Source organism: Mustela putorius, unplaced genomic scaffold (genome assembly GCF_011764305.1).
Source record: "Mustela putorius furo isolate JIRA1106 unplaced genomic scaffold, ASM1176430v1.1 tig00000596_pilon_pilon_pilon, whole genome shotgun sequence".
Taxonomy (NCBI): domain Eukaryota; kingdom Metazoa; phylum Chordata; class Mammalia; order Carnivora; family Mustelidae; genus Mustela; species Mustela putorius.
This window is the reverse complement of record NW_025421428.1, coordinates 12514332-12527857: the sequence shown is the minus strand read 5'-3', so window position 1 is coordinate 12527857 and position 13526 is coordinate 12514332. Positions and strand designations below refer to the sequence as shown.

Sequence of the window (13526 nt, the reverse complement as noted above, 5' to 3'; positions counted from 1 at the left end):
AAATTCACTTCTAAAAACAAGAATTAAATACAAAAATTTCTTGTACCTTTAGTGTGTTTTGGGTTTTTTTTTTTTTTTTCTTAATTCCATCTTAAAATACTTGAGAAATGACAGAGGCAGTGTATTGGTTAGCTAGACCTTGGGTTGTTTTGTTTTGTTTTGTTTTGTTTTAAGATTTTTATTGTTTTGACAGAGAGAGATCACAAGTAGGCAGAGCAGCAGGCAGAGAGAGAGGGGGAAGCAGGCTCCCTGCTAAGCAGAGAGCCCAATACGGGGCTCGATCCCAGAACCCTGAGATCATGACCTGAGCCGAGGGCACAGGCTTTACCCACTGAGCCACCCAGGCGCCCTAAGATTTTGGTTTTTTAAAGAAATAATAGCTTAGTTATCTCTGCTAATTGGCAAAGAGTATTAAAATAGGCAGTTGAAAATGGCGACCCTGTTGGAGACGGTGTGTTGCACCTCAGTGAGAGGCCCTTAGTTTTGGTGCTTAGAATCACAAACCTGTGAACTTGATTCTTTTCCTCCCTCTCTCCCTTCCTCTGTGCAGCCTCCATGTGAACTAGAGAGAGTTGGGGCTCCTATCTTGGTGGTTTACTGACATCCTTATCTAGTGATTTCTAGTTCTTCAGGAGATGCCCCATTAAATGTTACATGGTGTAGCAGTATTTGGAAGTACTATCCAGAAGGGAGATGTTATTATGAACATTCTCTTGAATGTAAATAAGGGTATCATCTCTTTTTCTTAACGCTGTTTATAATTCTGGACCGTTTTAGGCACACAAAAACAGAGAGATCCTCTCAGCACTTAGAAGTTATTGAAGGAACCAGATACTAGGAACATTTGCTGATACCCAGGACTCATCAAGGAAAGGGGAGGGTTATTGCTGGGGACATTCGGACAGCAGAGAATAGGGAAGTAAAGAGAGGGTGCTTGAAGGTGGCATCAGCAGCAGCAGAGTATATATATTGGGTCAGAGGAGTAGGCTTGGGGGGGGGGGCCTTTTCAGCCCATTCTGTGATATGAGAGCCCCGTCAGACAAGCTGGACCGTGGGCCCTGCCTGGGTCCTGTTCCCACTCTGCCTCCAGGGTCTCATCTGGGGAACGAACAGAAGAAGTACAGTAAAGCATCAGAAAAGTTACATGAGCCCCCAAGAGAAAGGAAGGTGCTGTTTCTATTCTTAGTGCTGAGCCCTTTCCAGCAAGCACAGCAGGTTACTTTTTCCCTGGCATTATATGAAACTACTCTTTTTTAGGTGTATGGGTTTTGTTTTGTTTTTTTATCCATAATACGTGCTTAGGTTCTGAGAGAGTAAAAGCACTTAATGTATTTCCAGGATTATGTTCCTTTTTAGAGATGAAATCCAGCTACTTTCCTTTTACCTTCAGAAGTTACTAGAATCGCTTCTGCACTTACTCTGGGCTATTATAGATAGATAGTTCAGCCGGGTGGGCATCTGGCGCCTGCCTTTAATCTCTCCGCTCTGTTCTTCTGCGTATTCCATGGGTGTACGTAGGGCCATGAAATCATAGGAAAACAAATGTGCTTACCAAATCCTAGGATGCCAGAATCCTAGGGTAGCCTTTGAAAAAGATCATCTTAAGACAGAAAAAAAAAAAAGAAATTTTACTTTGTCCAGCAGGTATTAAACATATGGAACTTATCCTGAGATTTATAAGCCAAAAATTCACGTACACTCAGTGTAGTTAGCCTGCAGGAGGGCCGTGTTGTTCAGAGCTCGTTCCCGAAGGCTCTAGGAGGCCCTCCCTCGAGGGCCCTCCCCTGCGTCCGTCAGCAACGAGAGGGAGAGGTGAGCCTTTCTTCTTCATCGAGTCTTGCCAAGCTCATGCATTTGCATGTTCGAGTGTAAGCTTTCATGTTTGCATGCATGTGTTTTGACAGGTGACCTTGGGAAAGGTGTTGAAAGTGATCGTCGTCATGCGGAGTCTGTTCATTGATCGAACAATAGTAAGGGGATATAGTGAGAATGTCTACACCGAAGATGGCAAGGTAAGCATTCTGGAATCTTTTGTTTCGTTTTCCTTTCTCTTTCTGTGTCCCAGAACAGACGTAGTCGAGTCCCAAATGAATGACATTAAACACCAGCAGTCATAGCTGAAATGGTCCACAAGCATGGTTTCTCAGTATGAAGATGAACATTTTACAGAAAAACATTTCTCTCTCTCTCCCCTTGCATTTTTCATCAAGCTTCTGCTTTTCCCTTTAAGCCTGATGCCCTTAGTTGAATTTCTAATTTATCACCTTAGACCCCAGTTGCCTCATTAAATGTGTCTTCTGAGGAAATGGATTTCTTTCTTTCTTTCTCCCCCCACCCCCACCCCGGTAGCACAGCACATCAATAGCCCAGGGTTTGGCATTTCCGGCATTTTGCTTTTCCTAGAACGATGAGGAAAATTCGAGCTACTTTGACTTACAACTTGCTCAGGGTCTCTTCCCATGGAACTAACAAAGAGCCCCGAGGAGGCGGCTTGTCCCCCGAGGTTCCCACTGAACACTGCGGCTGTTTGGGTGGTTTGTCTCGTGGAAAATTCACCCATGTGAACCCCTAATTTCTCTTGACTGCACACTGGCCGTATGGCTCTCCGGGGAGCTTCAGAGGGTGCTAATGGGAGCTGACAGCCTTCGTCTGTGTTGGCGTCCGGAGCCTGGCGAGGGCTCCGCCTGAGACCCCCAGCCGGCTGCTCCCGGGCCGCTCCCGGTGCTGAGCCTCCATCAGACCCTCTCTCCTGCGCTTTCCCTTCTCTTCACGAGCCTGTTCCGATTCTTTTTAAAGATTTTATTTATTTATTTGACAGACAGAGATCACAAGCAGGCAGAGAGGCAGGCAGAGAGAGAGAGAAGCAGGCTCCCTGCCGAGCAGAGAACCCGATGCAGGACTTGATCCCAGGATTCTGGGATCATGACCCGAGCTGAAGGCAGAGGCTTTAACCCACTGAGCCACCCAGGCACCCCGCCCATTCCAATTCTTAAAGTTTGTGGTGGTGCGTGCTAGTACCAGTGCTAGTACCAGTGCCACACTGCAATGAAGGTAGAACACTCTTCAAAAAAAGGTCACCAGTGTCGCTTAGCCCGTAACAGTGCCTGCGCTGAGAGCTGGGACCCGCAAAGCGATGAGGTTTGTGTTTGGAGCAAGTGACCCCGCGTCTCCACAGCCCACACAAGTGTTGTCAACAAGGGAAGCTACTCTCACCTCAGGAACCCGGCCCAGTCCTCCTAACTCTCCCCGTTGGACACAACGCGCTCAGTGCCCTTTTCCTTTCGGGAAAGCACTGGAGTGTCTTCAGCGCACGTGTGTGGAGTAGACGCGTCCCTGGGGCAGGCGCGGTCTGTGCGTGTGATGCGTGAACCCCGGCGGCAGCACTCGAGCTGTTCCCAACTAGGGAGCAGGCGCAGAAGCCACCCGGGTCAGAAGCCCCCGCAACCCTGGTCCCAGCCAGGGTGAGATGTGGTTCTTGTTGCCTTTGTCCCAGCTTCACGACTCCTTAGTCACACCGGGTTTGAGTCAGGGTCTTTGCCCTCCAGGGACTTGGAAGCAAACTGGGGAGAGAGGGCTCGAAACACAGGAAGCCACGAGGAGAGGTGCGGACTCGGGGGACGGAGGAAGCGTTCTCTGAAGTTCGAGTCCAAGGAGTGAGGGTTTACCTACTTGGCCGATCTCTTTCACGCTGTATGTTCCTCCACACCGGAAGTGTCCTCACTAAGCCCTGTAAAGCAAAGCACTCAGCACGCTGCCACCAATCACCACGCTGCCGCCTAGCACCACTCAGTAAATCACAAATACCATTTTTATTGTGCGCTTAGAACAAGGGATTTAGAAAATCGTCACGTATGTATGCTTCCCCTCAGGCGCTTCCGACCATCCCCCCACCCCCGCCCCATACCGTGGTTTCCTGTGTCAGCCCGCAGGGACCACTCCCGACCTGTGTCTAGGCAGGACCTCTCCTCCCCAGGCGCACCTCACGTTCAGCCCGCCCAAAACTCTGCTCACTGCTTTCTTCCCGAAACTCGGGTTCCCCCCGCCGTTCCTCATCGGGGGTAGCTGTACCACCCCCTCATCACTCAAGCCATCCTTCCTCTCCCCCAAATCTAGTCCGTCAGTGGGTTCTGGTTTTCCCCTGCTTAAATCTCCCCCAAATCGGGCTCCTCCTGCCCGTCTCCCCTTCTTCCAGTTCTTATTTCTCAATGGAGCAAGTGCGCTGGCCGCCTCATGCCTCGCCTCCGGTCTCCCTCCCACGGTCTGTCCTTTACCGGGCTTCCAGAGCGGTCTTCCCAAAATACACATCCAAGCATATGATTTCTTGCTCGCACCATCCCCTGTTGCCCAAGGCAGGCAGGAAAGTAGAATATTAATAGGTCTTAGACACAAAGCAGTCCATGGTCAAAATGTCTGTGAAACTTGGGGTTCAAGAATGTTCAGTAGGTTTCTTTACTAAAGAAATTCTTGGAAACTTCAGTTTGCTTAGGGTCCTATGAATCTCCCAAGAGGCGCATATAGTATGGGGTATTTTCCTAACTTATTTTAACCCCAAATTCATTGTTTCTTCCTTTCATCTCAGTATATTGTGACACTGGCGTTTTACGGAACACGCTTCTGAAAACCCTAACTTCTAGAATAAAATCCAGACTCTTCAGCAACACATAGAAATGCCAGGTGATCTGACCCCTGCCTTCCTTACTGACCTCGGCTGCCATCATTCTCTGTGCACGTTTGGTCTCACTGTCCAGCCTTTTGTGCTGTTTGTGGCTCCCACAGCTCTCTCCCTCACTCTCAGTGCCCTCAGTGCCCTCAGGGCCCACAGCCTGGGATGCTCTGTGCTCTCACCTACCTCACACACCCACTCTTCCCTCCACCCGGGCTTACTGCTGTCCCCTTTCTCATCCTGTCCCCATTTCCCGGGGTCTCTTACATGAGCCCAGACTCCGGAGCCGCCTCGTAAATACATCATGGAATTTTGAACAGTCTTTAGATTCTAGGACTAGAATCAGTACATCATGTTATTTGTTGACATGTTTCTCTTGCAATTAATAGAAACACCAAGTACTCTGTATGTTGTCCTCGTGGGCGTCATGCTAAGCAAACTTTGCCCACCGTGGTCATTGAGTCCTAGGTTCTGCTTAAATTAGTCTTGTTCTCCAGAGAGGGCAGCTGAGACCTCGAATGCACAGGGACTTACCTGCAGGCACACCTGCCAGGCCTCAGAGCTCCATCTGCTGGGAGCACCTCAAGGCCAAGACCCTGTCCCGTGATGCTGTCCCAGGGAGATGGTGCCGTGATGCTGTCCCAGGGAGATGGTGCAGTGCCTGGAGTGCTGGAGAAGCGGGGAGCTGTGTGGGAGGGGACAGTGGAGAAGCCTGCTTGGGATGTGCCAGTGCTTTAGCCGGAGTGGAAGGGTGGAGAACTGAACATCAGAGACGAGAACCAAAAGAAGCAGCCGGGAGTGGAGTCGTAGTGCGGAAAATGAAAGAGAGACGCACGCGTGCGCACACGGTGTGCGTCTTCTTAATGAGAGATTAGCGTGGGTTCTGTGTTCCTCAGAAAGAAAATGAGTATGTGTCTGGGAACCTGAATTCGGCTCTGACTCATATCACAAATGTGATACAGGAGGCCTCTTGCTGCATTTCACAGCTGCACACATTGGCCCAAGTGGTCAGCAGGGACCCTAACACGGGGAATAGCAAGATTGAGAGGGCCAGGGCGCTTGCTGTTGCAAAGGCACACTGACCGCGTTTGGCAGAGGAGCTCTCCGAACGACCGCTCTGCCCAGGATCGAGTCCTAGCCAGTTTGGTTAGCCCCTTCTTCTTTTCAGAGCACTTTACAAAACCATGCAGACGTTATTAGTGTTCTATTTTGAATACTGATGCTGGTGTATGTGAACTTACGTTTAGTTATACACATGTAAGCCTTAGTATAATTAACATGCTGAAATGTCTAGCCCATCCCAAACAAAATGTAACCTTTGGAAGCAGCCCCTGGAGCATGGGGTGTGGTCCTCGAGACCAAATTGCCGCTTGCAGTTCTGTCCGACTTTGCTGAGTTGGTGCCTGAGCGCTTGTGGGGGGGTGGGGGGGTTCGCCGCAGTCTGAGCTCAGCCATGCATGCCAGATGCCGTGGGCGTGGCTTGGAAAGCCAGACATGCTGGGGTCTGAACTTCTATGACTGCTGGAGTCTGTGTCCCCCAAACCCAAAGCAACCAGCACCTCCTGAAAGGTTTAATTATCCCCCTTGCTACAATAGTGGCCCGGTGCCCCCTCCACCCCTGAGCCCCAGCTTTCCAGAACTGGCAGGATTTTTCCCCATCAGAATGCCAGCGAGGCTGTCACTTTGCACTTTGCAGTCACCCCTGCTGCCGCCCTCATCGTCTGCCTCTTTACCTGGGATGCATATTTTTGAGACCAAGCTCTAGTGGAGTAATTCCTCTAATAAAATATAAAAATGTTTTTTAAAACTTACCAGCCTGCTATTCACTGTAACCAGGGAGGCACAGAGAGCCATGACTCAGCATGTTAAAAGGCAGATTTAAGTTGAAATACCTGGCCATTGTCCTGACTTTATACCCGCCAGACTTAAGTGAAAAAATGTGTGTCTCGGTTGAATTTATCTTATTAGGGGATTTAGGTTATGTTAATGCTATAGCTTCATTAATTACCCCATATCAATAAAAAAGGCAGCTTTTAGCCTCCTAGCGAAAGAGAGGAAAGAAATAGTGGTATCAAAGGGAACCTTCAAAGACAGCCAGAGCTGTCTCCAGGGTAATTTCTGATCCCCGCATCCTTCCCACTTCAAAGTTGGATGTGTGTGTGTGTGGGGGTCGAGGGGGTTGGGGAAGCTTGAATCTGATTTCTCTAATAAGTGTTGGCATCAGCCCCGTTTGATATTAGATGCAGGGAACATTTTGATTTGTTATAGCCTTTGAAATTGTTCAGACGACCTTCAGAAAAACGGCCTCTTGTTACTTATGGGGGAAGGGGGGAAAGCTGGGGAAGGGGCCTCCTGTCTAATTCACATGCGGACGGGCCGGACTTGTGCCTTCAGCACTTGCTAGTAACAAATGTGTGTCCTGATCGCAGGGGGAAAGTTGAAGACCAGCAGACCCATAGCACCGGTTCTGGGGTGAGACTTGTTCTCTTCCTGATTCGCCAGGGAGGCCAGGGCACAGTAAGAAGGCGACTGGGTAGAAGTTTATGGTTTTGAAAACTTTTGCGTAATCATGGAGAGATGCCCGACCATTCCTGGTTTACAGCCCTCTGTCCCACTGACACACCACCTGTTGACCTCACAGTGTTCATAAATAAAAGCTTCAGAAGTTGAAGGCCCTTGTGAGGCTGAAGGATTTTATTTGGAATTGTCAATTTTAGATCATTTATGGTACCTTGTACTATTTTTTGGAATGAAGAATTGGTAACTTTCTGAGAAGCTGCCAGAATTTCCACTGGCTGCTAAGTGAATTTCGGTGGCGATGATTGTCACATGAGCGGGCCTCGAAGCACATTTGTCATGTGGAACTTCTGCAAGAGCGCCACCCCCCCCCCCGCAACAGCTGCCCCCGCTTGGGGGTGGGGCTCGCAGTCATCCTGAATTCTAGCTCCGAGGCGGTCTTCCTCCCAGGTTGAGAGCGGGGCCTCTGGAGACAGAGCTGGTTTTGAATTTTCTTCCACTACTCGTGTGATGTTGGACAGGTTACTTTAACTTCTGGGAGCCTCGGTGTCCTCTTGTGGGAGATGGGATAGTTTCATCATCCCCGTCCAGATCTCTGGGAGGATTTCGGAAGCAACGGAGCCCCGTATGCTTGGGCTCCGTGCTCAGAGGGGAGTCTGCTTGTCTCTCTCCCTCTGCCCCACCCCATAAATAAAATCTTAGAAAGAGAGGGAGGGAGGGAGGGAGGGGGTGAAGGAAGCGCAGGGGTGTACGGGACGCATGCCTGGTCCTCAGTGAGTGATGTCTGCCCTCACGGGGTGTGCAGCCGCGCCCATGGCAGCGGTCATTGTCATAGCCGGCGTGCCATCTGATACTAGGCCATTCTGATTTTTCTTTTCGATAAGTCAGTTTGCTCGTCACCATTCTTATTAGTCGAGAGGGCTTTTGACGTCTTGATGTTTAACCTGAGAGCAGATTGTGTCTGTGCTAGAGTGGTTGGTCATCTGTGGGGTTTGTTTCCATTTTACCCGAGAATAGAGCACATTCCTACCCCTAAAATACTCATTCCAGTCCCCAGGGTCCCAGAGGCTACTCCTGAGACTGCAGATTCAGCCACCAATTACCATAAGGCTGGCTTTTCCATTTTAAGAGCTTTCTAATTCTTCCCCAGAATACTGAGAGGTGCTTTACTCTCTTTCCCTGACATTACAGTTCAGAATAATTTCCCGTTCACCCAGCTGAAAGTTTACAGCTTCCAGAATGCTCCTTTTTGAATATCACAGCCAGCAAAAAAATTGGTAGCCATGCCCGCCTTTGCAGTCCATAAGCTAATGCTGATAAATATTCACTTGGGTCAGTCCGGGCTCCCTGAAATGAATTTCTGAAATCTTCTTGGCCCTGAGGAGACGCAGGGCACTGACTCCAGAACGCTCACTTAGATGGCTTTCTTTGGCATAAATCTAGCAGAAAATGAAGTCCAAACTGCCTGCTGTGCCGTCGAAGCAATAGGGGGACCCATTGTTCCCGGCTCCCTTTCTTACCGTGTGCACCTGGTGCGTGGGGCGTATTGTCTGACATCCTCCGGTCCCAGACGGCTGCGGCTCTTCCCCAGGGCCCTGAATTATATATTTAAACTGCCTTTCAGAAAGAGCAGCCCACTGCCTTTGAATGAGCGTGGTGTGTTTGAGAAGCCGCAATTAGGCTGGAGAGTGCATCTCTTAATTAAACTTGGGCGCATTTCTCCCTAGATGATTTCGCTATTAAAACATTCTGCAGATACTGAAGAGTTGGGGGTGGGTTTTCTTTTTTTTTGTTTTAATAATTTCCTCTTTTAAATAAAAGCTATAACTTTTGGGTTGATGTGCCGCTTCTTCTCTCGTTTTGCACAGCCCCATGTTTAGGTCTTGGGCTGCCTACACGGGGTGGGAACGGGCAGGAAGGATAAGCAGCCGAGAAGCTCCGACGAAACAGCCGCCGGCTTCGAATGAAGGGAGCTGTGTTGGTCCCGAATTGAGACACTGATGTTATACTCTCCCTAAAATTCAGAATCTTTGGCATCTCCCAGTCATCTTGGCAGGGATTTGGCAGAACTGAGAGATACAAAAAATCATTCTTATTCATTCTGCACTCTCTGAATAATCTTTAAGTGCTGCATTTCGTAAGCCCTGGGCTCCGCTGCGGCACGGAGAGCCCGTCGGAACTGGCCTTCTCCTCCCCGGGATGCTGGCCGGCAGTTTTCTTCAGCAGAATTGACAGTGTGGGGTTCATTCCATTTGTCTTTTTTTGAGGTTTCCTTCAAAGTTATTGAAGTAACATGTCACTTTTCCCTCTACAAATTGCTAGCCTACCAAATTAAAATTCTAATACCTAAAGATTTTTTTTTTAATCAGCTGGCTTGCGGGGGGTGGGGGGGAGGTGCAGTGACTGAAAATTGATACCACCTTTCTGAAGAGCAGCTGAGCCAGGGTTGAAGGAGAGGGGTCAGCTGGGGGCTTCTCTGGAAATCCAGGGAGGAGATGGTAACACCGGAGGGGTTCGGGAGAGGCGGACCCATTCGCGGGACTGTTCGGGCGGAGTTCTTCCGATCCTTTTCCTGGGCGCGAACCAGCTGACACGGAAACCCTCTCAGGATCCTCTCAACCTCTTCTGTGGCCTGAAAGTTCTCAGACACGAAGCAGCGTACGGGCAACTCCTTCTGAACAGGAGGAAGCCAGGGAGGACTGAGTGGGCTCCTGTGCGCAGACCACCTCTCAGTTCCGAGGACCATCTTCAGGAAACCAGATTTTGGTGTTTTCCTCAGAACAAAAACAGAACTGTGAAACACCCCCCCCCCCCGTGTCAAGTGCAACACTTTGCTTCCTGTCTTAGAGGAATCTTCCCGTGAGATTGCTGCTTGGGTTCCTAGGCGCTCCACAGTCAGTGACTCAACCTACGGGCCATACAGCCGTGTCTCGGGTTTCCACCGTGACCCCTGGCCTGCCCCAAAAGCAGGTTCCAAGACGCCCATTTTGTTCAGCTCAGGAACTCACATATTATAGTTGACTTTCTAGCCCCCGTGGGACATACTGACTCTTCTAATCTGCACTGTCCTCGAGCTGTCTCCCAGCACGGTATTGGGGCAATTCTGTTTTTGTTCTACTTAATTTATTAGTATAAACTCATGAAACAAAGAGTTTGTTTCAAACTCAATAATAAGTAATACATCAAGTATTGACTTGATTTATCATATGAAACTGTAAAACAAAAATCCTTTTGGTTAAAGTAAGCCGCTGACATGCTCTGTGCAAGATCCAGTGTAGCCCGAGGAGGATGAACCAGGTTGACTTCGAGCCCTAGCCACGACCTCCAGTTTCCTCACTTGGGAAGGAGAGTGCCCTCAATCAAGGGTCCCTGGCCTGACCAGCCATCAGGTTCCACCACTGCTTGGGGAGCAGAAAGACAGACAGATGAACAGATTCTCAGGCCCACTCTAAGCCTACTACTTCCGACACTCCAGGGGAGGAACCAAGGGATCTGTATATCAAAAAACAAAAAATTTACCCCGGCAGCTTCTGATGCCAACCAGCTTTGAGCGCCCTCAGGGGAGACCATCCGTAAGAAGCCCCTCCAGATTGCCATGGACGATTGAATGGCTCTGAAACCATTGTTTCGTCCTCTGGAAAGGAAGGTTGCTAGTGGGACCAGCCGCACTGGCTTGTTCTGGGGATTAAATGAGCAAGTGCGGGTAAAGGGCCCAGTGTGGTGACTGGGGTGGAGCAGGTGCTTAGCAGCTGGGAGCTAGTTTTCCTCCATTCAGCACGGACCTACTGATGCCTGCGACATGCTAGGTCTCACACCAGGACGACATGAGCGAAAGAAATAAACTTCCAGGGGTGCCTGGGTTGCTCAGTGGGTTAAGCCTCTGCCTTCAGCTCAGGTCATGATCTCAGGGTCCTGGGATCAAGCCCCACAACGGGCTCTGTGCTCAGCAGGGAGCCTGCTTCCCCCTCTTTCTTTGCCTGCCTCTCTGCCTACTTGTGATCTCTTTCTCTCTCTCTCTCTCTATCAAATAAATAAATAAAATATTTAAAAAAGAAAGAAAGAAAGTTCCAGGTGGTTCTAAGTGCAATGAAAATCTCAAATTTTTGAAACAATGAGAAGACAATACATATGGAAATAATATTTTAGACAAGGTAACTGGAAAACTACTCTCAAGTTTAAGTTGACATTTGAACTAAAGAAAATTAGGAGGAGCCATGTGAGTGTTTGGGGGGGGGGAGAAATCTGTGCAAAGGTCCTGAGACACGGTCGACATGGCCATGCAAGAAAAGTATGGTAGGAGTCCAGGTTAGAGAAGGGAGCCAGGGGCTCTGCTCATGCAGCCTTGGATGCAACAGTTGCCTCTTGCTCACTTCCCTATATCCCTCTGTGGGTTTCCTTAAGTCACTGAGAGGTTGAGAGAGAAGAAATTTAAACAGGACATTTAAGATGCATACACAATGCCACGATCCTATTATTCCATAATTGTGTTTATTAGTTCAAGCTGATGGGTGTAGAGTGGTTACAGTGTCCTCTCTCGAAGCTGACATTTCTAAAATCGATGCTGATGATGTCTTATATCTTTCCCCCCAGCTGGATATATGGTCCAAATCCAACTATCAAGTATTCCAGAAGGTAAGCTCTACTCTTTCCTTCTTATTCAGGAGCAGGAAGGGAAATATGAATGCTTAAAGGTATAAATATTGGTCTTAAGTTAGAGGCTTTTTCAAAAGTGGAAAAAGCCAGACATAAAAGGCTGCTCACGGTATGATTCCACTGATAAAACATTCTGGGAAAGATAAAACCTTAGGGACAGAAATCAGATTGGTGGTGTCCAGGGGCTGGGAGTCAGGGCAGGAGATTGTCACCAAAGGGGCAAGAGGAAATGTGTCGGGGTCACTGGAATATTCTGTGTCTTAATTGTGGTGATGATTACACATTGTATTATGTTCCCAAAGTCATGGATCTAATAATGTACCGACTGTAGAGAGAAATCTGTGCTTTCCTTCCTGTATAGGGAAGACCCCCTATTGTGTCTTCCCTCTTGTGTTTGTCTCCAGTGAATCCCCATTACTGTGCACATGAAACACTTCACTTCTGCCCCTCCTGGTCACCGAACATGTGGGGTTTGTCCCCACGGAAACAGGACACCAGCTGGGTGTCCTCCAGTTCAGCTTGGCCTGACACGATCACCCCAGAGCTACAGACCCCAGTCACAAGTTCGGTGACCTGTGCTTCCGCCCCACCGGTGATAGATCGGTGATAGATTGGAGGTTCCCGTGCCCACTCCTCAGGCTCTGTCAGTCTGCCAGAGCAGCTCACAGAACCCGGGAAATGCTCACCGAGGTCTCCTGGCTTGTGAGAGCACACGATAAAGGGTATAGATGAATAGCCCGGTGGAGGGACACCCGGAGGAAGCTCTGGGAGGGCCTCGAGCCCAGGAGTCTTGGTCCCCATGGAGCTGGGGTGCCTCAGTCTTCTGGCATTGCGTTGTCTAGTCTGGCAGCTCTAAACCCCCACGGCTGGCATTTTATGGAGGCTCCCTCATGTAGACATAATCGATCATGAACTCGGCTTCCAGCCCCACTCCTTTTCTCTGGAGGAGGCGGAGCGAGACAGAAAATTCTAAGTCTCTTATGACCCAAATCATGGCTTGGCCTTTCTGGTGACCAGTCCCCACCCAGGGGCCCACCCAGAGTCACCTCGTTAGAACAGGATATGCCCCAGTGCTCTTATCACTTAGGAAATTATAAGGATTTCAGGCGCTCTATGCCAGGTACCAGGGGCAGAGATCAAACAGTGTATGTATGTACTTTCTGTTACCTCACACCTACAAAGGGTGACTTCTGCTGTATGGAAACCATAGCTTCAACAAAAACAAGGAGCAGAGGCTTTTGAGTTGCTCCAAGCTCAGCCGGTTTTTAGAGTTTGTCAGAGCCCTGTGGTCTACACGGGTGCCTTGTATGGGCTGAGGGGGGTGGGCTGGCCCCATCCTCACCCCCCTCCCACCCCTGCTTGACAGTCTGGTCGCCTCTTTTTCTGATGTCAGGATTCCCCGTGAAATGCTGTTCGGGAGATGTCAGAAGAAATGGGACTAGGGAAAACCCTTTCCCGGCTTCTGATGGTGGACGGGGCCCTTCCCTGGAGCAGCTCGGCACCCGGGGCTTGCAAGGGCTGCCCCCCGCCCCCCCCCCCGTAGCACCCAGGCCAGCTCCCCTGCAGGGCACCGGCCGCCTCTGTCTGCCGCTCTCCCTCCTTTCTCCGCTTCTGTCCAGTGGCACGCGCGGCGGAGGTGCTTGTGATTCATTCCGGGCCCCAGCCGGCTCCCCGTCATGACTTACTGGGCCCC

General features: G+C 49.7%; 1 protein-coding gene across 2 annotated transcripts in view; it reads left to right on the top strand.

Moving 5' to 3' along the window:
- The window catches only part of MED27 (mediator complex subunit 27), a 192159-nt gene that overhangs the window by 161475 nt on the left and 17158 nt on the right, over window positions 1-13526 (top strand). The window contains exons 5-6 of one of the 2 annotated variants that reach the window (XM_004757071.3): window positions 1905-2012; window positions 11771-11812. In XM_004757071.3, the coding sequence (XP_004757128.1) occupies window positions 1905-2012; window positions 11771-11812 (150 nt within the window). Of the gene's footprint in view, window positions 1-1904; window positions 2013-11770; window positions 11813-13526 lie in introns of those variants that run through there. The other variant, XM_045082635.1, reaches the window with a different exon arrangement.